Source organism: Mauremys reevesii, linkage group 4, assembly GCF_016161935.1.
Source record: "Mauremys reevesii isolate NIE-2019 linkage group 4, ASM1616193v1, whole genome shotgun sequence".
Classification (NCBI taxonomy): Eukaryota; Metazoa; Chordata; order Testudines; family Geoemydidae; genus Mauremys; species Mauremys reevesii.
The window spans coordinates 146,559,241-146,582,820 of record NC_052626.1 but is presented as its reverse complement, the minus strand read 5'-3'; the positions used below and the strand labels follow the sequence as shown (position 1 = coordinate 146,582,820).

Below are 23,580 nucleotides of genomic sequence, written 5' to 3'. Positions count from 1 at the left end.
GCGCTGACGCCAATAAACAAATCACACTATAAAGATTAATTAAAAAGGAAATGACTCGAGAAGGCAGGGCCTTGCCCCCGATACCAGTGATAAGAGGTAGCAGGAAGATTAGAAAATGTACAGAACTGGAAAGAGAACCCAGGAGTCCTGGTTCCCAGCCTCCCCTGCTCTAATCCACTAGATCCCACGCCCCTTCTAGTCCTGTACCTCCAGCTCCCCCTGCCCGACCTCACTCCCCTTCCAGAAACCCCAGCCCTGCTCCTCTAACCCACTAGATCCCACTCTCCTCCCTGAGCTGGTGATAATACCCAGGAATCCTGACTCCCAGCCGCACCCCGATCCACCCCACTAGACCTCACTCCCCTCCTACGGCTGGGGCTAGAACCCAGGTGTCCTGACTCCACGCTGCCACGAGTTTTCCCAGGGGTGCCTTCTTCAGCCCCCCAACCCCAAATCCGTGGTCAGTTTTTCCAGCCACCGAAACTCAGAGAGGCTGGGCTCTGGGGCTCTGTGTGTGCCCAGCCATTGTGTGTCACCTGTGGGTAAGAAGTGCAGCAGGAACCTGTGTGCACTCATTCCCTGGCAACTATTCACCCCCCCTACCCCCCCTTAGATAATGTCACATTCTTCACAGATCACTGCTGATAAAAGCCACTTGAGCGCATTCCTGCCTCACTTATCAAGGGCAGCTAAACCGGCTCCTATGACGCTAACTAGTTACCTATTCCTCTGTTCCAGACTTTATGCTTGTGAGGCAGATAAGAACTGAGACTTCAACCTCTGGACAGTGGTCCAAGAGTGGGGGAAGACATTAGCAGCTGGCTTTGCAGGGTGGGGAATGGGACATGGGGCCTTTCCCCTCCAGGGGGCACCGGCTCCCATCCAGGCCTAGGCTGGGGGGACTGGCTGGCTTAGGGAGACAGGGAATGAGAGATGGGGCTTTTCCCCTCTAGGGAGCACGGGCTGTGATCCAGCCCCAGGGTGGAGGGCTTGGCCGGCCCAGAGGTAGGGTTGCTAATTTATTCCTGGAGGTTTCATCACATGACGGAATCTTTAATGAAAGATTAACCTTGGATTCCTGGAGAGGTCAGGACAATCCTGGAGCGTTGGCAACCCTGCCGGGGTTCAGGGGGCGGGGGCGGGGAAGGATACAGGGCTTTCCTAAAAGTGAAAAGCTCATCTCTAGTTCCCACACCCCCCTGAGTCCAATTAGCTGTATTGCAAGGTGTTCGTCTCAGACAAAGGGGATTTCAACAGCTCATTTAACAAGACATTTGCTTGGCTTTCCCCCAGACCCCCCTCACCCATCTGTGGTTTTGCCTCATGGGCTTTCAAATTGACTGGATGCCCAGGAAAACCCCAAGCACACCCACCACACCCTTCCTGGCCTAGGACAGACCCACCCAGCTCATCACACCAGCAGCTTGTTTGGGTCTAGAGGAGAAATGCCACCGCAATGGGGTTGCCCCTAGTGCAATGGTTGTGAGCAAAGTTGCAGTTGCCAAAGTGAGTAGGTGCAATACCTACTGTCAAACTCTAGGGGAAGCCAGGAGAAGATACCCAGCCTGCCCCCCGCCACAGCGCCCCCTAGCACCACACTGGGGCATTGGGGCCGGCACTGACTGAGAAGGGAGATGTCTTGTAAATATCAAAGGTATTAACTAACCTCTGCCATCTTGCTTTAAAATCAGGGGCGGCTCTATGTTTTTTGCCGCCCCAAGCACGGCAGTCAGGCGGCTTTTGGCAGCGCGCGTGCGTGCGCTCCGCTGGTCATGTGGATTCGGTGGCATGCCTGCGGGAGGTCCGCTGGTAACGCAGATTCGGTGGTGCGCCTGCAGGTCCGCTGGTAACGCAGATTCGGTGGTGCGCCTGCAGGTCCGCTGGTAACGCAGATTCGGTGGCACACCTGCAGGTCTGCTGGTCATGCAGATTCGGTGGCGCGCCTGCAGGTCTGCTGGTCATGCAGATTCGGTGGCACGCCTGCGGGAGGTCCGCCAGTGCTGCGCCATTGGCATACCCGCCGCCAAATTGCCGCCGAAGCCGCAGGACCGGCGGACCTCCCATAGGCGAACTGCCAAAAGCCGCCAGCCTGCCGCCTTCACAGCAACCGGCAGGCCGCCCCCGCGCCTTGCTGCGCCGGTGCCTGGAGCCGCCCCTGTTTAAAATGTGCCCCCTCACTGCCTTCAGCACAGCGCCCCGTAGCGCCACAAGGCCCTGAAAATAGCAGAAGTCACAGCTCAGCCACATCCTGGCGCCTGTGCTGGGGGGGCAGCTCCTCCTCCGAGGGCCACTTGTACCTATGTAAGTTCATAAACCCAATCCCACTGCTCAGGGGCCCCTGTGGGACAGGGCCCACATCCTGGGGCTCAGGACTCCTGGGTTCTCCCCCCCCCGGCTCTGAGAGGGGAGTGGGGGCTGGTGGGTTAGAGCAGGGGGGCTGGGAGCCAGGACTCCTGGGTTCTCTCCCGAGCTCTGGGAGGGGAGTGGGGGCTGGTGGGTTAGAGCAGGGGAGGGCTGGGAGTTGGGGCCTGCCCTGACCTCATAGCTCCAGTCACTCCCTGGCCCAACGTGAAGGTCGTTCACACGCTCCAGCCCAAAGGAAGTGGGGCGTGGGGGAGGGGCTGATGGCTTCCCCTCCCCATGGATCGGGGCTTTCATCCCGGGAGCAGGTGTGAAAAAAGCCAACCCGCCCCCTGCTGAGCCCAGTTAGCACCTTCCCTCCCTGTGCCCAGCCCGGGGGGAGGGGGGCATGGGAAGGGAACTGCACACGTCACATACACACCCACACCAGCAGCCCCTCCCCCAACCCCCACAGCATTCATTCACACACATCCCATTCACACACACCTCCATTCATACATACACACTGCAGTCACACACAGCCCATTGATACATACATCATAGAATATCAGGGTTGAAAGGGACCTCAGGAGGTCATCTAGTCCAACCCCCTGCTCAAAGCAGGACCAAACCCCAGACAGATTTTTGCCCCATATCCCTAAATGGCCCCCTCAAGGATTGAACTCACAGCCCTGGGTTTAGCAGGCCAATGCTCAAACCACTGAGCTATCCCTCCCCCCTACATGCTACATTCCACATCCACCCACCCAGCTTCCCCCATTCCCTCCCCAGCCCAGTGCTAAGGGCCCGGCAGCCCGGCAGGGCTGGGGGAGGGGGACGGAGGGCCTGGCTGGCCCTGCCAGTAGTGACCAGTCCCTCCCGCTGCCCGTGCAGCAGGGCCCCATCCCTGGGGTGCTGGTGAGGTGACAGGGAAGTGGCTCACATGCATCAAGGCAGGAAACAATTGTTCCCTTCCGGCCCAGGAGAGTGAGTCAGCCACACGTGAAACCAGAGCGAGGAATGTGCCAGGACTCACTGAGAGACCCTACCATAACAGAGGCGTCCCATGAGAGACCCCACAATAACAAGGCGGCCTGTGCAACGGAATGAGAGACCCTACAACAACTGAGCAATACCTGCAGTGTAATGAGAGACCCTACAATAACAGAGCAGGGCAAGGAGAGACCCTACAATAATAGAGCAGTGTAATGGGAGACCCTACAATAACAAGGCAGTGTGCGCCCTGCAAGGGGAGACCCTACAATAATAGAGCAGTGTAATGAGAGCCCCCACAATAACAAGGCCATGTGCGCCCTGAAAGGAGAGACCCTACAATAATAGAGCAATGTAATGGGAGACCCTACAATAACAAGGCAGTGTGTGCAATGGAATGAAAGACCCTACAACAACTGAGCAATACCTGCAGTGTAATGAGAGACCCTACAATAACAGAGCAGGGCAAGAAGAGACCCTACAATAACAAGCAAGGACAGTGCCATCCGGGACACTACACTAAAGCAGCAGCGTGTACAGTATAAGAGCCCCTACAATAACAGAGCCGTGTAATGGGAGACCCTACAATAACAGCGGCGGAGCGGCCCCCGGCCGGGTGACAGCGGGGCCGGGGGCGGGCCCGGCCGGGAGGTGGATCCCTGCGCAGCAGGTTGGGCGGCTTCCCTGGCTCCGGGCGCCGTGAAGAGGGGAGGGAGCGAGCGCCGCGTCCCAGTGTCCCAGCCAGTGCGGAGACATCGCACCTGCCCGCCGCCCTCCGCACCGCCCAGCGCCGCCCGCGGGACCCCGCGCCGCCCGCCCGCTCGCCCGCCTGCCCAGGAGATGGGGGCGCCCCTGGGGGCGCTGCTTTGCCTCCTCCTCAGCCTGGGTGAGTGCGGGCGGGGCCGCTCGACCCCTGCCCCCACCTTCCCCCTTCTCTGGTTCCCCAAACCCTCCTTCTGCCTCTCCCCAAACCCCCCTTCTCTGGTTCCCCAACCCCCCCTCCTGCCTCTCCCCAAACCCCCCTTCTCTGGTTCCCCAACCCCCCCTTCTGCCTCTCCCCAAACCCCCTTCTCTGGTTCCCCAAACCCCCTTCTGCCTCTCCCCAAACCCCCTTCTCTGGTTCCCCAAACCCCCCTTCTCTGGTTCCCCAAACCCCCCTTCTGCCTCTCCCCAACCCCCCCTTCTCTGGTTCCCCAAACCCCCCTTCTCTGGTTCCCCAGCTCCCCCTCCACCTTTCCTCTGCTCCTTCCTTCTCCGAGTGCCCCTGTCTGTCCCGGTCGCCCAGCGCACGGTCCCAGCTCTCCCGCCCTGCGCGGAGCTGTGGGGCTGGGTCTCAGAGCGCCCTTTGGTGCCCCAGGGCCAGAGGTGCTGGAAGTAGGGGTGCTGGTTGTGCGGCCGCACCCCCTGGCTTCAAGTGGTTTCCATTATGTACAGGGTTCAATGGCTCTCAGCACCTCCGCTATACAAATTGCTGGGGCTGAAAATCACGTGTGTGTGTCTGTAAGGTGGTTATGGGTGAGTGGGTCTGTGTGATGCAGTGTGTGTGGGGAATGTGGGGTGGGTGTTTGTGATGTATGTGATCATGCAACGTGGTGGTGGTGTTGTGTGTGTCTGTGTGATGCCTGCGTTGTGTGATCCATGTGTTGTGGGGTGGTGGGTGATGCACACAGTGTGTTACAGGTGTGATATGCACTGTGTGTGTGTCCGGTGATGTTTGCGTCCTGTTACAGGGGTGTGTGTGTCATGCAGTGTTTGTGTATGTGCGTTTCTGCAGGATGTGTGTGTGTGGTGTGTGGTGGGTGTGATGGGATGGACACTGTCCTTTTGGAATTAGAGTGAAAAACACCTGCCAGTTTTTTCTGGCTTGTTCTGCAGTTGATTGGGTTGAGGATTTGTACATTCCTGCAGGGCAAGTTTCCCTGGTCTGAGTTATCCTGATTTGTCGGGGGGACGGGGATGGCTAATCCTGATTTAGGAAGAGGTTTTGTCTGTCTGGAAAGGTTTGCGTGAAATCCGAAGCCAGCAGGGCTCCTGGGGTCTGTTCCCAGCTGTTTGGAGGAAGTGCTCTCTAATGGTTAGAGCAGGAGGGACTAGCAGCCAGGACTCCTGGGTTCTATTCCTAGCACTGGGAGGGGAGTGGGGCCTAGTGGGTTGGAGCAGAGGGATACAGATGAAAGGCCCCACTGCCAGACCTCCTGAGCCAGCCCCGGCCCCTTTGTCTCCTTGTACAAACAGTATTTGGGAGCCTGTGAAACTCCCTCAGGTTCACCTGAAACTCCCGGTAATCAGACACTGTGTGAAAGGCGCTGAAACCCAAAGCACAGCAGCAAATGGCCCATCAGCCCCTGCATTGTGTGTGTCTTTGCTCAGCTTGGGTGTCACCTGGGCTGCAAGCTACAGACATGAACACCTGACCTCCCTCTCTTCCCCACCACAGCAGGCTGTGTCTGCTCCTAATTCTCAATGCAGCAAGAAACAGGGCTCTGGGTGTCTCACGGGAGCAGGGAATGGGACACGGGGTCTTGCCCCGCTACAGTGACTCTGATCTGGCTGAGTCTGGGGGGCAGCGGATGGGACATGAGCAGGGCCGGCCCCAGCTTTTTTGCTGCCCCAAGCGGCGAAGAAAAAAAAAGGGGGGGGGAGACACAAACCAGATTGAGCTGCTGCCGAATTGCCACCAAAGAGGAGGCGAGGGACTGAAGGGCCCACTGCCGAATTGCCACCGCAGACCCAGACGTGCCGCCCCAACAGCGGATGGACATGCCGCCCCTTTCTATTGGCCGCCCCAGGCACCTGCCTCCTTCGCTGGTGCTCTGGAAACGAGGCCTTTCTTCTCTAGGGGGCCCTGGCTCAGATCTGGCCCCAGGGAGGGGGAACTGGCTTGGGGTGAGGAGGGATGGGAAGCAGGGAATGGGAGATGTTCCCACGGCTGAGGTGTGTGAGCAAGGGTCTGTGTGAGCCCGGCCCCCGTCCTAGGGTTGCACAGAGATCTCAGCCTGTGATCTGCCCCCATACCCAGTGCTGGGCCGTGGCTCCCTGGGGTAACGGCACAGAACCTAATCGAGGTGCAGCCTGTGGGTTGGGTTGGGTCGTGTCTGATGCTGGGCCGGGCTCCCACTTCCCCTGCTAGTGCTTCTGAAGCTGGCCCGGGCTCCTCTAGCAGGGGAGGTTATGTCCCTGTGTCATGCTGAAGTAACCTGTCCCGCGGGTCTGGCTCTATATTTAGCCTCTCCGCTCAGGCTGGAGGAATGCTGGGCGGACAGACAGCCACAAATAGCTACTGGCCCATGACTGGGTCCCAGGCTAATGCAGGGCACTCGAGGTGATACTGAATCAGAAGTGCCCTCTCTGTGGGGAGCGAAGGAGATGGGTGTATATGGCCCGCTGAGGCTGGCTCCCCCTAGAGGGTAAGGCCCCGGATCCCATTCCCTGCCGCTTTGAGGCAGTCAGTGGCTCTGCCCTGGGGCTGGATCGGAGCCAGCGCCCCGTAGAGGGAAAAGTCCCCGTGTCCCGTTCCCCTGAGTCATGCAGAGCCTTGAGGAGTGAAACTCTGACAACTTGCCGACTTGCTGAAGAATCTGGAATGACGCTGGCAGACCGGGGCCCTTCCTCTGAACAGGGAGCAGTTCCTGGAAAGGAGGTGGCGCGGGCTGGGAGACAGAGACAAGGCCACAGGGAATAACCCTGCCCGGCTGCAGTGACGTGCCTGCCTTGGGCCAGGGGCTGGGCTGTATCACACGGGCTGGGCTGGGTAGGAAACAGTTTGGAGAAACCCAAGGGCCTTGGTGTTCCTGGCTCAGAAGGTGGCGCTCTTCCCTCTGTCTGACAGGACTCCTGGGTTCTATCCCTGGCTCTGGGAGGGGAGTGGGGTCTAGTGGGTTGGTGCTGGGGGCCAGGACTCCTGGGTTCTATCCCTGGCTCTGGGAGGGGAGTGGGATCTAGTGGGTTAGAGCCAAGGGGGCTGGGAGCCAGGACTCCTGGGTTCTAATCTGGGCCCTGGAAGGGGAGTGACATTCAGTGGGTAGAGCTTAGCTATTACTTGATAGCTATATCAGCATCTTTATTATTGGCTACCAAGTGGGTCCTATCCCGGAAATCTGACAATCTATTCCCCCAACAGAAATGGAGGTGCCCCTTTCTAGCCCCTCCCCCAATTACCCCAGAGATGCTTCATTTCAGTGGCCCCGGTGCTGATGCGTGTTGCCCAGAGATGCATTCCTGATCGTGCCTCTTTTTTTCCCTCCTCTGAACAGGTGTACAGGAGACCTACGGACAATCAGGTAAAGATCTGGCTGGGAACGCGGCCTGTACGGGCAGCTTGATGGTCACTTTTCTCCTCCTGATGGTTTTCCCCACAAGCCCCCCACTTCAGTCATTTTCCTTGGTGGTTATTTGTGTAGCCAGGGGTCAGCATCAATAGGGGATATTTGTGCTGAGTATAACCAGCCCCCATAGTGATGGGACGAGGATTTGAGCCCACCATCTCCCAAGTTTAAGGCATGAGCTGCTACCAGTGGAGCTAAGGGAGGACCTCCCTTGACTTGCACCTATTGTGAGCTCATTAACCTCGTATGTGGGAATGATGGTGCTCCCCAGAGGGGAAAGGGAATGAACGTCTATCCTCTCTTAGAGGTCAGGTCTACGTTAAAAAGTTAGGTCAACCCAGCCACCTCACTCAGGGATGTGAAAAATCTACCCCCCTGAGTGGCATATTTCAGCCGACCGAACCCCTGGTGTAGACAGCGCTGCGTCGACAGAGGAATTCTTTCCTTGATCTAGCTGCTGCCTTTCGGGGAGGTGGATTAAGTACAGCAACGGGAGAGACTCTGCTATTGGTCTCGGTAGCGTCTACACCGCTGTAGCGTTTCAAGTATAGACAAGCCCTTAGTCTGGGTTACGTTTGTGTTGAAGTTGTGGTGCAAATGGTCTCTCAAAACTTTTTGGATGGCAAAAATTGGGTTTTCAACCAAATTTCTTTCCCCCCTCCACCCCGAAAGGTCTGTTCTGTACAGAAAATGTAGATGCTTTTGTGGAAAAGCTGAGCAACCTAAAACCATAAACAAAAATATGTTTTGGGCCTCACGGGTTCTGTCCCCAAATCTGAGAGAGGGGTGGGGTCTAATGGATTAGAGCAGAGGGCAGGGTGGGGTGGGGAGTCAGGACTCCTGGGTTCTAGCCCAGGCTCTAAGAGAGGAGTGGGGTCTAGTGGTTAGAGCGAGGGGCTGTTTCTGCTTTACTCACTGTTGCTCTGCTCCCCTGCAGGAACATGTGGAAGTCCTATCATGGGACGGATTGTGGGGGGCACAAATGCACAGGATGGGCAGTGGCCTTGGCAGGTCAGCCTGAATTTTCAGAATAATCATGTGTGTGGCGGCTCCCTCATTTCCCCCCAGTGGGTGATCACCGCAGCGCACTGCTTCCCACCGTAAGTACAGGCCACGGAGGGGGTCATCTGGGCTGGGCCAGGCTCTGAGTGTTACCCGGGGTGGGGCTAGTCAGGAGGAGTCTGTATCGTCCATCCATTTCTGACCCTAAACCTGTTTGACTGGGTTTCTGTGGACAGACTCCCAGCTGCCCCCACGATCCTACCAGAACCAGAGGTAGAATCCAGGATTCCTGACTCTCCCCCACCCTCCATCTCGAACCACCTAGACTCCCCTCCCAGAAATAGGATAGAATCAGAACCCAGGAGTCCTGATTCCCATATCCGCCCCACTCTAACCCACTAGACCCCACTCCCAATGTGTATGTGTACCTCTACCCTCCACAACATAGAATCTGCCCGCGCATGGCATGTTTCCTTGCACCTACACTGCTGCTATCTAAGGGAGATTTACTCCCCATTAGCTGAAGCTTTCTGCAGCCTGAGGTGCTGGCTTCTCTCCTTGCTGAGGTCCCACGTCTCTCTCCCCCACCTTACAGGGAAAACCCCATCGCTGACTATGAGGTGATCCTGGGAGCCTTCCAGCTGTCCAGCCTCATAGGTGACTTCAAGGTGGTTGGGGTGGAGCAGGCCATCAAGAACCCTGGTTACACGGATGAGGGCTCTGGCGGGGACCTTGCGCTGGTGAAATTGAAAGCGCCTGTCACTTATACACGTACCATTCGCCCCATCTGTCTGCCGTCTGCTTCCGTCAGCTTCCCCAGCGGCATGAACTGCACCGTGACTGGCTGGGGGAATGTGCTTACCTCTGGTGAGTGAAGGGTTAATACAGCCACCTCTGGGGAGAGGCAGCTGGGTAGTGATGATGCACATGGGGATGGCTCACCTGGTGCTGAGATGCAGCTGTGTCTGGGGTGGGGCAGCTGGATAACAACAGCCCAGTAATGTCACAGGGGGATGGCTTGCCTGGTGCTGAGATGCAGCTGTGTCTGGGGTGGGGCAGCTGGAAAACAGCTACCAACAATTTTGGAGAGGAAGTGAAGGTGAATTGTGTGTTCCATTGAAACTGCAGGGAGGATTTTCGGGTGTGTAACAGCCCCTGAGCCTTGCTCTGGGATCTGGACTCACATCAATGCCCCCTTACCCCTAAGCCTGGCTTAGAGCCTGGGCTGCTTTGCCCGTCCCCTCCCCACACAGTGCCCCCTGGTGGCTCCCTTCCCCCCGCACCGTACTGGGGAGTCAGCTGCCCAGCCTGACTTGGCTGATTTCTTTTCCCCCATGCAGTCAGCCTGCCCAGTCCCAAGACCCTGCAGCAGCTGGAGGTGCCAGTGATTGGGCTGGAGACCTGCCGCTGCCTCTACAAGATCAACCCCAGCCCCACGGATTCCCACGTGATCCAGGACGACATGATGTGTGCGGGCTACGCCGAGGGCAAGAAGGATGCCTGCCAGGTGAGCGGGATGCTGGGCACCCATGGCACTAAGGGTGGGGCTACTGGGAGTCAGCGCTGGGTACTGTGAGCATTGGCCCGATGGTTGGGCTGTAGATTTTCCATCCCTTCTGGGCTTAGGTGCCACTACTTGACCTTTGACCTCAAGGCCCCCACCCGCACTCTGCCAGTCTCCACCCACCACGGCTAAGCTTTGTAATAACCATCCATTTGTATCCCACTACTGCCACCAATCCCCCTCCTAATGCCATTTCCCTCTCCCCACCCTGTTCTTCCAGGGTGACTCCGGGGGACCCCTCTCCTGCCGTGTGGGCAATGCCTGGCTGTTAGCTGGGGTGGTGAGCTGGGGGGACGCGTGTGGGTCCCCCAACCGGCCTGGCGTCTACACCCGCACCTCGGCCCACACAGCCTGGATTAAACAGATCATCCCGGCGGTGGAGATGAGCGACGTGCGTGTGAATCAGGAGCCAGTCTCGGAGGAGGGGCTGTGTCCCAACACCACCAGTCGGCCTGGTCCCTATGACGGCGTCCAGCCCCATCCTGGCTGGCCCCGGCCAATCTCCCCCAACCAGCCGTTAGACCACGCTACCTCCCACGTCCTCGCCGCCAGCCTGCTGTTCTTCTGCCTGCTACTTCACGTACTCCCTGCCCTATAGCGCCCCTACTCTCAAGGTCAGCTCAGCATGGGACTCCACCCCCCCATGGCAGTCCAGGGGCATCCTGCCCCCCTCCCAAACTCAGCAGGATGGTCCCAAGATTTCAAACACTTGGGCTTCCCGCCCCATCCCCTTATTGTTCTCGTTTGTTTCCTGTGTTGTGCTTCTCTGTCACGATCGGGGAATTGACGTGACTTCAGGGCACCGAGCTGGCAGCAGCCCCGTTCATGGCAACGTCATTTCTGCCTCCGGTCCTGCAGACCCCTGAGTTCTGGCCAACAGGGTCCTGCAAACTTCTCCCAAGCCTCACTCTGAGATCGAGGCTCACGCCAACGCCTGAGCCTCGCTCTGGGACTCACGCCAACGCCTGAGCCTCGCTCTGGCACCTGGGCTCAACTCCAGCCCCTCCAGCCTCGCTCTGGGGCTCACGCCAACCCCTCCAGCCTCGCTCTGTGAGAATCAGGGCCCTGTAGGCAGCTCCCCAACTCCTGTTCCCAGGCCTGGTTCTGTCACCATGACACCTCCAAGGGCAGCCTAACAAGCTCCCCATCTTCCTCTTCTCACCCTGATTCTTCCAGGGAGACTCCGGGGGACCCCTTTCCTGCAAAGTGGGTAGTGTCTGGCTGCTGGCCGGAGTGGTGAGCTGGGGGGATGAATGTGGGGCCGCCAACCGGCCCGGCATCTATACCCGCGCCTCGGCCCATGCTGTCTGGATCCAGGAGACCGTCCCAGACGTGGAGCTGAGCGACGTGAGCGTGGATCTGGAGCCGGTCTCTGAGGAGGGGCTGTGCTCCAGGGCAGCTGCTCATCTCCTGGCCCCCTGGCTGCTCTGCTGGGCCTTTCTGAGCCTGGTCCTGGCAGGGTAACCCCACCCTCGCCAACTCCACGTGTAGAGACGCAAGGCGGGGAGGGGATCTTGGGGGCACGGGATCCGCCACTGATCATAGCCACTTGGTGGCGGATACTCCACTAGAACTGGATTCTGCCCCCAACTTCCCCTCCCCACAAGGCTATTTTCAGGGCAGCCCTTTGACTGTGGTTGTCCCCAAAGGATTCTGGGAGGAGGCAGATTGGCCCCAAAAGAGGGGCGCTCTGGGAAACGTTCCCCTCCGCCTTACACCTGCGTCACGCAGAAACAGCCGGGTTTCAGTCCCGGCGTGAGTCAAGCCGACAGGACCTAATGTGACACGTCGGCTCCTCAGCGTCAGCCGAACCCCCAGGGCTGGGCCGGGCAGCACCAGCAGAGCTGGTTTGTCCACCTCAGGAGAGTCACTGAGTGAGGGCAGGTTCTAAAGGGTTCAGAGTTCATCACACGTGCCCAGATGTGAGCAAGAGGCTGGTAGCACGTGGGGCTGTGTCTGCCTGTCTTTCATCTGGGGTGTCAGGCCAGACCTCCCGCTTGTTCTAAGTCAGGGGTGGGGCATGGAAGGGCTGTTTGACTCCAGACGGAGGGTTTAATAAAGAGGGTGTTAGCCCTGTATTATGGAAAAGACTCTGTTTCTTTTTTTTTAAAAGGTTTTGTGGTGTTCTAACCTCTAAACATCGCTCCCCTCCCCGAGCCAGGGCTAGAGCCTGGCACCCACGCGCCTGGCCCCACTCCCCTCCCCGAGCCAGGGCTAGAGCCTGGCACCCACGCACCCGGCCTGGCTCCCCTCCCCGAGCCAGGGCTAGAGCCTGGCACCCACGCACCCGGCCTGGCTCCCCTCCCTGAGCCAGGCTAGAGCCTGGCACCCGCACACATGGCCTGGCTCCCCTCCCTGAGCCAGGCTAGAGCCTGGCACCCGCACACCCGGCCTGGCTCCCCTCCCCGAGCCAGGGCTAGAGCCTGGCACCCACGCACCCAGCCTGGCTCCCCTCCCCGAGCCAGGGCTAGAGCCTGGCACCCACGCACCCAGCCTGGCTCCCCTCCCTGAGCCAGGGCTAGAGCCTGGCACCCATGCACCCGGCCTGGCTCCCCTCTCCGGGACTGGAACCACGGCATCCACACGCCTGGCCCCGCTCCCCTCCCTGAGCCGGGGCTAGACCCCAGTTCTAGGGGCCTTGCCCCACAAAGGATGGGCCATAACTGGCTCAACCTTGTTTGCTGGCTGGGCGGTTGGGTGTTGGGAACAGTTAATCCAGGGCTGGGCAGTGCTAATATACCCGGTGAATCCGGGTTGGAGCTGCTCCAAGGAACCTGCTGGCAGGGTCAGGGAGAGGCAGCGCTGGGGACATAGTGCTGAGTTGGCTGAGTGTGGGGAGGTCTTAACTCTTAGGGGAGGGGCTGGGGCAGCGAGGGGGAGGCCGAATACAGCCTGGAATGAATTTCTCTGCTGCCTCCCTCACTGCCAAGATCCCTACCCCAGCCTGTGCTTCCCACCTGCCAGGATCCCTCCCTGATCCCCCTCCCTCAAGCTTATTCTCCCCACACTGCACACTTGCCAGGATCCCCACAGCCTGGGCAATCCTGCTAAACTGCACCATACCCTCTGTGACCATTCCCAGGCAGGCTTCCTGACAGGCACGTGCTGTTCACGCTTTTCCTTTTTATTTATGAAAAATACACACTTCTTAAAACAGAAAAAATACACCTGTAGGCAGCGATCAGGAGTGCAGGGAAGCCGTGGGGACTGGCTTGGGGGCTGTTGGCACCAACCGTTCCCCCACGCTCCAGCCCCCGCCCCGGCAGCAACGCTTACTTGCACCTCCAGCTGGTGGAGCCAGCCTAGGGATTGGAGGAGTGTGAGATCGGTGCTGAGGGAAGAGCCCTGAGACAGTATCTGCCGTGTATCCCTGGCCCAGGGTGTCCCAGCTCTTTGGCCCTGGGACAGACCCACACCCCTCTGCCCCATGCAGTACTTAGCTGCTGAATTGAGACCAGCCAAACTCAGCTGAATTGAGACCATCCCCCCGTCCCTGCTTTCCCTCCCCTCCCTTGTGGGGAGCCCAGGATGTCTGGAATGGGAGGTGGGAAAAGAGAACTGGGACAGGGCAGGAGGGGCATGCCGAGTCCTGGATGGTGAGGGGAATACTGGCCTAAGGAGCGCAGGCCAAAGGGGCAGGTCGGGGGGCAGAACCCCAGCAGCAGGGGGGCAGCCAGGGCGTGAAAGGTTCCAGAGGAGACTCGGCTGAGATCTAGTGGGGAGATGCCCCCATGAAGGAAGCTTAGCAGAAGGGGCATCCTGATGGCCAGAATGGGCTCTGCCTTCAGCAGCTGGGGCACGTCGGTGGCATGTGTGTGTGTGTGGGGGGGGAGTAAGTCAGGGCTAGGGTGTTCTCCCCGCCCCCAAGACCCCCGCTCAGGGCAGGAGGTGCACAGCGCCAGAGCTGGCTGTAGGTTAGAAGGGAATCACACACTGTCCATGCCCTGTTTCAGGGCCTGCGTGACAGATCCAGTCTCCCGGCACAGCTGTCCCAGGACCTTCCCCCAGTGCTGCTTCCCCATATTGCCAGCCCAGGGGATCACCTGGATAGGGAACGTTGCCCAGCATTGAACACCCGATGCCATGCTGTCATGTTAACCCATGGGCATCCCTCCCCTCTTCCCTGCCAGCTGAGTAACTCCTCCTGCCCCCGACTCAGCTGCTGCTGCCCACCGTAGTCTCTGAAGCAGCCTGTGCCCCCACTTCCTCCCTGCACTCCCCAACAAATGAGCCAGTCCACCAAGGTGATATTGAGCGGGGTGCAGCGCGCAACTGACGAGCTGGGCAGCAGACACTGGCAGTGGTGCGGGGACCCCCCTTTTCTAGTGCTGTTCGGGAGGGCAAAGCTCAGCCACGGGCCTAGTCCGCCGTGCAACGCTCAAGGGGAGTGAGATGTGACAGGACAGGTCACCAGCCCTGCTGAATCAGCGCTGGCCTAATGAACGACACAGCCGGCTGGGTCGCCCAGTCCTCCCAGCTGGTTGGTTGCTCCGGTGCTCTGTAGTCAGGCAGGGTGCAGCCCAGATCCTCATGCAACTGAGGGGTCATTTGGACTCCTGTGTCCCACCGTTCCTTCACTTCTTGGAGATCTTGGCCTGCTTGTGTTTAGGGGGTGCCCACTTGAGACAGATGGAATCCACTGAGGGAAAAAGGGGAGGGGGAGAGTTTGACAGAATCTATGAACATCCCCATCCTCCACTGCTCTCAAGCCAGAAGGGCCCAATCAGATCATCGTCTGACCTCCAATCTAGCACCAGCCAGAAACTCTCAGCCTGTTACCCCCCTGTCAAACCCAGCGACTAAAGCACCCTCAAGAAAAGCCCCCTGTGCGGACTGGAAGCCATTAAGGGACAGACATTTCAGCATTGCCCTGGGGAGTTTACGGAGGGGATGGCATGACACGACTGCCTACAATGGCATGTAGCCGATCTGCGACTGCTAGCAGCAAATATCCCCAACGGCCGGTGACGGGACACTACATAGGGAGGTCTGATTTACTACAGAGAATTCTTTCTGCCTGGTGGGTCTCACCCACAATCTAACGAATCACCATATTTGGGGTCAGAAAGGAATTTCAGATTGGCAGAGACCTGGAGGTTTTCGCTTTCCTCTACAGCATGGGACATGGGTCACTTGTTGGTTTAAACTAGTGTCAATAGTGGATTCTGTGTCACTTGAAGTCTTTAAACCCCAATTTGAAGACATCAGTAACTCAGAGGCTAGAGGACTATTACAGGAGTGGGTGGGCGAGGTCCTGTGACCTGCGATTTGCAGGTCAGACTAGATCAGGATGGTCCCTTCTGTATTAAAGTCTAAGTTTGTTCCAAGGGCTGATTCCTGCACTGTTAAAAACTGGTTCCTTATTTCTAATTGGAATGTGTCTGGTTTTAATGCGCAGCCCTTGGTTCTTATTCTGCCTTTTTCCACTAGATTAACGAGCCCATAAGCACCCGGCATTTTCTCCCCAGGGAGGTACTTTTACACTAGGATCAAGTCACCGCTCAGTCTTCTTTCAATCAAAGAATCATAGAATATCGGGGTTGGAAGGGACCTCAGGAGGTCATCTAGTCCAACCTCCTGCTCAAAGGAGGACCAATCCCCAACTAAATCATCCCAGCCAGGGCTTTGTCAAGCCTGACCTTAAAAACCTCTAAGGAAGGAGATTCCACCACCTCCCTAGGTAACCCATTCCAGTGCTTCAACACCCTCCTAGTGAAATAGTGTTTCCTAATATCCAACCTAAACCTCCCCCACTGCAACTTGAGACCATTACTCCTTGTTCTGTCATCTGCCACCACTGAGAACAGTCTAGATCCATCCCCTTTGGAACCCCCTTTCACGTAGTTGAAAGCAGCTATCAAATCCCCCCTCATTCTTCTCTTCTGCAGACTAAACAATCCCAGTTCCCTCAGCCTCTCCTCATAAGTCATGTGCTCCAGCCCCCTAATCATTTTTGTTGCCCTCTGCTGGACTCTTTCCAATTTTTCCACATCCTTCTTGTAGTGTGGGGCCCAAAACTGGACACAGTACTCCAGATGAGGCCTCACCAATGTCAAATAGAGGGGAATGATCATGTCCCTCGATCTGCTGGCAGTGCCCCTACTTATACAGCCCAAAATGCCGTTAGCCTTCTTGGCAACAAGGGCACACTGCTGACTCATATCCAGCTTCTCGTCCACTGTAACCCCTAGGTCCTTTTCTGCAGAACTGCTGCCTAGCCACTCGGTTCCTAGTCTGTAGCAGTGCATGGGATTCTTCCGTCCTAAGTGCAGGACTCTGCACTTGTCCTTGTTGAACCTCTTCAGATTTCTTTTGGCCCAATCCTCTAATTTGTCCAGGTCCCTCTGTATCCTATCCCTACCCTCCAGCGTATCTACCACTCCGCCCAGTTTATTGTCATCTGCAAACTTGCTGAGGGTGCAGTCCAAGATAAACAGATCACGCCCCTAATGCCGCTCACTTCCTCTACCCCTCCAATCATTTTTTGGCTCTTTAAAGGCTGCTACAGGGAAGTGCTGGACTCTCATTAAGGCTACTGTATAAATGCACTTCAAGTAGAGGTTTATTCTGGTGATTTTATAAAGAACCCCCGAAATATTCTCTATACAAACCCTCAGCCAGTTACTGCAGGGAAGCAGACTGCACCCCGTGGGAAAGCACTCGGTGTTGGAACAGAGGAAACACGCACCCAGAGCTGAGCTCTGGGGTCAGGCAGCTGGGTAACAGCAACACTGCAGGGGCATGGTTCACCTGACACTGAAATGCAGCCAGCTCTCGTGTGGCAGCTGTTTAACAGCCGCTCAGCAACACTTCGCTGGCATTAGAGGATTCCAAGGTAATCAGTGTCTCCCATCCAGTTTTCAAGCAAAATTCATCCTCTTCTTCCTCCTTCAATCCCACCTTGTCATTTCAAGCCCAGGGGTAGCTAGGTGAGCTGTGCAGCGTTGCTGTTAGCCAGCACGTCCCGCCCCAGAGCGGTCACATTTCAGTGAGGGGTGCGCAATCCCTGCATTTGCAGCCGGCGAAGAGCTTGGAGCTTTCCCTGGGAGAGGGGGAAGGAGGGAGCTGGCTCGCTGAGAGTGCCACTTTCCCAGCCTCTGGTTACATAACCTGATGCGCCCGTCACCTGCCCTTGGGAAAACAATGTCCTGCTTCAGAGAAACCAGAAACCTGAACGCAGCCAAGGAATGTTCAGTGGGGTGTGTATACGCCGGCCTCTAACAGGGCCGCATTGTGTTTGGGCTTAATGCTGCTTCACTGCTCTCTGGGCCTACGCACACGCCAGAAACACGCCAGGGACCTCAACAGCCTTTCCAAATGGGGCAATGTTCCCTCCGGTGAAAGGCCCTGTGTCCCATTCCCCAGTCCCAAGAGCCAACCAGTCCCCCCAAGCTTGGGGCCGCATCAGAGCTGGTGCCCCCTAGTGGGGGAAGGCTCCGTGTGCCAGTCCCCCGCCCTTGGGCAGGATCAGAGCCAGCGCCCCCCAGAGGGGAGTGGCCCCATGTCCCATTCCCCGCCCAGTACCTGTGATGGGAGGCTTCTTGTACTGGGCGCTCTTCAGATGCTCCTCCACCAGCTTGGGCGTGACGCAGATGACGTGCTGCCCCTTCCAATACTTCACCATGTTGAGGGACTGCAGCGTGCTGATGATGTCGTTCTGAGTGATGCTGGTCATCTGGCTGCACGAGAAAGGGGGGCAGAGGCATTGGCAGCACCCACGGCCTGCACCAGGGTGGGGCTGAGTGCTAAGCAGGGAGGGCTGGTTCAAGGCTTGGATGGGAGAACACAGCTGCGGGTGTGGGGCTCAGTCAGGGGTATAAGCCCCTCGCAGGCAGAGCCGGCCCCAGTGCAGAGGCTCAGCAGGGGGCACTCTCCCCTCACAGTCAGGGCTGGCCCCAATGCAGCACTGAAGGGTGCTCTCCAATCCGGGTGTCTGGTGCAGTCTGCCCCCCAGCCCCACTCCCTCGCTCACCTGAGGTCTTTAATGGACAGGGTCCCTCGGAAGTCCCGCAGGATCTCCAGCAGCACCCAGGACCAGTAGCTCCGGTAGCTCAGCTTGCCCAGGTCCGAGAGGGGCTTCTCTGGGGAGCCCACCGTGCTTTCCAGCTTAGACAGCTCATAGCCTAGGGGCATGAAGAAGGGGGTGGGGAAAGATCAGAGCCCCTGGCCTGGGTGTGCGGGGACCCTAAGCCATTCCCCTCCGAGAACTGTGTGTGCAATGAGATTGGGAGGAGAGGGGCGCCTCAGGACAGAACTCATCCCCACCCTGTGCTGCTGGGATCTCCTATAGGGGGCAGCAGGGAGTTCACTCCCTGGCTGCCCAAGAGGAAAGCCAGTTTTCCCATCTGAGAACGTACCAACTCATTGCACACATGGCCGATAGCATAACAAAGGCAGACCCCGGGGCTACTCACTGAAAGCGATGAGAAACTTGCCATAGCCCCGTCTTTGGTAGGGTGGCAGGGTGAGGATACAGGCCACGTTGTTCCCATCTGGAGACTCCTTCTCCTGAGCACAAAGGATGCACAGACACAGGGGTTACCGCAGACCACACCGGAGCTCTGAGGAGTGGGGGAGGACAGGGCAGTGTACCGAGGCAGGGAGAGGCTGGGCACAGACTGGCACAGGACAGGGAAACCAGTGTTCCACATCTGGGCTCAGAGATGACTCACATCTGTCCAACATGGCTGCAGAATGGGGGAGGACTGGTGCGGACTGACAAAAGGTTGTTCCGATTCCCAGTCCTCTGTTCTAAGTGCTTGACTCCCATCCCAGAGCTGGGGATAGAACTCAGGAGTCCTGGCTCCCAGCCCCCCTGCTCTAACCCACTAGACTCCACTTCCCTGCCAGAGCTGGGAAAGGAACCAGAAAGAACCCAGCTCCCAGCCCTGAGATTGCCAGCCTCTCAGCGTGGGCTCCAGGCCGTTACCTTGGAGAAGTAGCCAACGATGTGGGCGCCCTGCCTGTCGACCTCGGTGAGGATGTAGAAGACAAAGGGCTCAACATCAAAGTAGAGGGTCTTGTGGTCTAGGAAGAGCTTGGCCAGGAGACACAGGTTCTGGCAGTAAATCTGAGCAGGGGCGAGAAAAGCAGCCATCAGACAGCACAGGACTCGCCCAGCTTGGGGCACCACAGACAAGCAGCGAGCCAGGGAAGGAGTGGGAGCCCGGAATGGGGGAGCCCTGGGGAGCAGACCGCTGGGAACGATCCTGTCCTAGGTGGGGACGGGTTAGGTGGGCCTGATGGAGCGACTCCATCTCTGCTGGGGAACCGAATGTCAGAGGTGCTCCTGCCCCAGGTGGGGACAGGCTAGACAGGCCCAGATGGGGAGTTTGGATCTATAGCCCTGCAACCTTTGTTTGGACAGAGACGTGCCAGGCTCCTCAGAGGAGGACAAATCCACCATGGTAGCAGGGAATTCCCCAGTGGCCACACACGGTATGGCCAGCAACAACACCTCACCTTGTGATCTTTGCCATCTACTTCATAGACAGAGATGTTGTTCTTCCTGTAGATCTCCTTCCCCGGCGGCTGCCTCCACTGGCACTGGCCCTGAGATGGAGAAACTCTCAGATGCTGGCCAAGCCAACACAGTGCTGCCGATGCACCTCAATCCCGACACGCAGCCCCCTGCTAGCCCAGCCCTGAGCTTCCCCCCACCAGCGCCCCTCAATCCCAACATGCAGCCCCTGCCAGCCCAGCCCTGGGCTCCACCCCCAGCTCTGCCAGTGCCCCTCACTCCCGACATGCAGCCCCCTGCTAGCCCAGCCCTGGGTTAGTTCCCCCACTCAAAGCTCTGCCAGGGCGCCTCAATCCCAACCCCACGCCTACTCTCCCAGCCCTGGGCCTCCGCTGCCCCCGCCCCCAACTCCAACCCACAGCCCTGGGCTCCCCACCTCCACCAATACTGGGACTTGGTCCTTACTTACTAGGTGGTACCTGTAGCTCTTCTCGAACTTCATGTATTTCAGGCAGTACTCGCAGATCCACAGTTTGGGCTGCTTCCCATAATCCTCCGGGAAGGGTGAGAAATACCAGGCGTCGATCTCATAGTGGCCGATGTGGATCTTATCTACGTATTTCACCTTGGTGATCTGGGAGTGCAGAGAGGGAAGGAGGACAGTCTAGGTTAGCGATCAGAGCAAGGAGACAGAGTCCCACCCATTTAGATGCCAGGCCATGCCAATGCCCAGGGGCACTCACCGCCTCATGCTCCTTCTCCAGCGCAGCTGTGGTGGGATCCATCTCTGCGTAGGTCTGTGGGAAAACCGCAGAATATCAGGTAACTTCCATGCTGTAGCACAGACTTTAGTTGAGTCCTCACTGAACCTTCCACCCCAGCCCCTGCAGCACAGCGCCCCCTAGCACTGCACAGGGTATAGGGGCCAGCACTGAGTGCAAGGGGAGAGCACCCCTTACTGAGCCCCCCAATCCCGATCCCTGCCACACAGCATCCCCTGATGTATTTACCTTCTGAACATGGTTGATCTCGTCATGTTTGCGCTTCTGGTTGCGGGTGATCTTACGCTCGGGTTGCTCGGACAGCTCGTTCATGTATTGGTCTGTGTTTTTCTGCACCGCATCTTTGACTGTCTTGGTGAGGGCCAGCCGGTTCTTATCAACCCACTCATCCAAGCGCCGGTTGACTGTGGTTAGGATGGGACAGGATGGAACAAGTCTATCCAGCCTCACTCTGTAGAGTGACTCTCTCACTATGTCCCCAAACACTCAACATCTGGTCACTGGACCCAAGCAGTCCTGATCCCCTTTAGAAACCACACCCCTTCCAAAGCCAGGCAGTGTAGACATACCCTTAGATCTCAGGTGCTACAGAAGGGCAAAGTCCTCTTTGCCTCAAGGAAATCCTGTAATGGGGAGTTCTGCCGGCTAATTCTCCATCCATTTGGGGGCTATGGGTGAGAGACTCATTTTAAAGGTGAAAATGAGGCAGTTACTGAACATAAACTATGGTGGGAAAGGAACGAACACCACGCAATCCTAGGCGCTACCGTAGTGCACCTAATAAAGAGGTGCCTACATTAATCCCTCTCCCCAGGAACAGAACCCAGGGCTGCACTCACATCCAGCATAGTGCACGTAGTATTCCTCCCGTGCCTCCTGCTCGTTGAGTCGTGACTGGATTACCTCGGCCGAGTCTGCAAGGCAATCACCAGGTTAGTGCCAGCCTAGATGCTTGCGGGGAGGGGGAACAGGTTAGCTGCAATAATGTATGCCCTGGAAAACGAGAACCCTGTTCCGCTGAGGGGTAACCAAACACTTTGCTAAGGGCATGTTCTCCTGGGGCGGAAAGAGCATTCTTAGTGCGGAACGAGAGCATCCGCCCATGGAGCTAACTGTGCTTTAAATTTACACTCTGGTTTATTTTGTAATAGCTTCCCCACGAAACCTCTGTGCAGCCATGTCCTAAATCTCAGGTCTGCTTGAAGCAGGGGAAGTTTAACATCAGTTTATGGTGGTGTAGTGAAACAGGGGTGGGTCTGGGATGTACTGTGTGGGGAAGGCCTTATACCAGGTCCTGTGGGCACACGGGGGGTACAGGGGGTGGGGGAGGGAAGGTCTGATGGCAGGTGGTACCGGGGAGCAGAGAGATCAGTGAGAGCTATCACAAGAGGAGCTGGTCTCTCACCCCAGGTAGCCTCCGTGCGCCAGCGCAGGGGTGGGGAGAGCTAGAGGACGAAGGGGGAGGGTTGGAGGCCCCGGCTTGTGGTTCTGTATTGGAACAGGGGTTACGGTGACAGGGGCGCTCTCGGGCCAGGCCTCGTCCACACACAGACCCGGAGATGGGGAGAGGCTCACGGCAGGGGCCGTTACCAGGGCGACAGGCGAGGTCTGGGGGCTCAGGCTGAGGGTCTGCGCCACGGGGCGGGGGGCGTCGTGAGGGGGCGTCGGGGAACGCGCCGCGGGGCGATCTCGGGGGCAGGGTCAGAGGGTCGCGCCGCGGGGCGGGGTCGCGCCGCGGGGATCAGAGGGGGCGGGTCTCACGCCAGGTCCCGTCCGCCCGCCGGCACAGGTAGGTCTCCCCGATCTCCACGGTGACCTCGGCCTCGCGGAGCGGGCTCGGGGGCGGGGCCGGGGCCGGGGCTGGGCCGCTCCCCGCCCGTCGGCCTCCCGCTCCTCCTCGCCGCCCGCCCCGCGCAGCGGGTCCGGCCCGGGGGAGCTCCCGCCGCCACCGCCTGCCCCGCCCGGCTCCGTCGCCATGACAGGCCGGAACTGCGTCACCGGACGTGGCTCGGGACAACAAACCTCCCCCCCCAACCTGCGCGTGGCGGGCGCCCGGAGGTGACGTTAGACCCGCCTCACGTGACCGCGGCAGCCGGGGGGGGGGAGAGATGCCTGAGCGGGGGCCTAGTATCCCATCATGCCCCGCGTCCCTCCGCCGTATCCCTGCGTCCCCCAGTATCCCAGCATGCACCGCGCCTCAGCCTCCCCGTGACCTTGTGTGCCTGCCTGCACCCATCCCTACGTCCCCCAGTATCCCAGCATGCACCGCGCCCCATCTCTGCCCTGCGTGCCTGACTGCACCGCGCCCCATCCCTAGCCCAGTGTTCTCCCTACCCCGCCCTCACCCCCTATCCCAGAGGGTTGCCAACTTTCTAACCCCACAACATTGAACACCCTAGCCCCGCCCCTTTCCCGAGGCCACGCCCCTTTACCAGGGCCCGCCCCAGCCTCCTGTGCTGCAACCCACTTCCCCTCCCAAAGTGCCTATAAAACACACTGCCAATCAGATAAGGATTTTGAAATATATATGATTTATTGAGGTTTTACGTCAAAGAAAACATTATCAGTTAACCAGGAGTACAGTCAACATAAGACAACCACAGACAGGGAGGAGAGAATCTAGGTTCCTTCCCCCTCCAAACATGACACAATGAAACTTTATTCCAACATGACTCAAGTACGTGTATACAACTGTTGGCATCTACTCATGGACCAGCAGTCTATCAGAACTAGCTAAAGTGAATCTTGTATATTACCGTAAGCATTGTCATTAGACCTTTGATTTGTGTTGCCAACAGTTATGGGTATAGTTTGGCCAATGATCAGAACATCTGTTTGGGTTACATTTAAAGTCACAAAACTAAAACCCACTAGGCTGAAATCCACAAAACAGAATTAGGATGACCAAGGCTATAGCCCAGTATTACTAGAATAAACAATATGATCCTTTACTATGTGACCACTCAACAATGGCCCATTTGAGCATAGCACTCGGCCAAACAACACTCGACAGTACGTAACACCAGGGATATGCATCTTTTTTCCATCATAGCCTCAGATGCAAGGAGGTAGTAATTTGAGTCACTGTCTATTGACCCTAAATAACATCATAAT

General features: G+C 57.9%; 2 protein-coding genes across 5 annotated transcripts; one reads left to right on the top strand and one right to left on the bottom strand.

The window, feature by feature from the left end:
- The first annotated feature begins 3,659 nt into the window (after positions 1 to 3,659).
- PRSS8 (serine protease 8) lies at positions 3,660 to 12,312 on the top strand. Of its 4 annotated transcripts, none has more exons than XM_039534034.1 (7): positions 3,673 to 4,219; positions 7,587 to 7,613; positions 8,596 to 8,758; positions 9,256 to 9,527; positions 10,001 to 10,167; positions 10,445 to 10,860; positions 10,893 to 11,543. In XM_039534034.1, exons 1-6 carry the CDS (start codon positions 4,174 to 4,176, stop codon positions 10,820 to 10,822), a joined length of 1,053 nt encoding a protein of 350 aa, XP_039389968.1. In that variant the 5' UTR covers positions 3,673 to 4,173; the 3' UTR covers positions 10,823 to 10,860; positions 10,893 to 11,543. The 4 variants fall into 4 exon arrangements, with proteins under 4 accessions (XP_039389969.1, XP_039389968.1, XP_039389966.1 ...); XM_039534033.1 differs by having other exon boundaries at positions 3,675 to 4,219; positions 10,445 to 10,838; positions 11,401 to 11,536; XM_039534035.1 differs by lacking the exon at positions 10,445 to 10,860 and having other exon boundaries at positions 3,660 to 4,219; positions 11,401 to 12,312.
- Positions 12,313 to 13,958: 1,646 nt separating this feature from the next.
- Positions 13,959 to 22,458, bottom strand: KAT8 (lysine acetyltransferase 8). Its single transcript, XM_039533993.1, is given in 12 exon segments — positions 13,959 to 14,863; positions 17,749 to 17,903; positions 18,197 to 18,347; positions 18,639 to 18,732; positions 19,154 to 19,294; positions 19,687 to 19,776; positions 20,154 to 20,318; positions 20,428 to 20,481; positions 20,695 to 20,870; positions 21,306 to 21,380; positions 22,228 to 22,321; positions 22,324 to 22,458. Coding segments are annotated over 12 exon segments (1,380 nt in total). The 5' UTR covers positions 22,444 to 22,458; the 3' UTR covers positions 13,959 to 14,798.
- Positions 22,459 to 23,580: the final 1,122 nt, after the last annotated feature.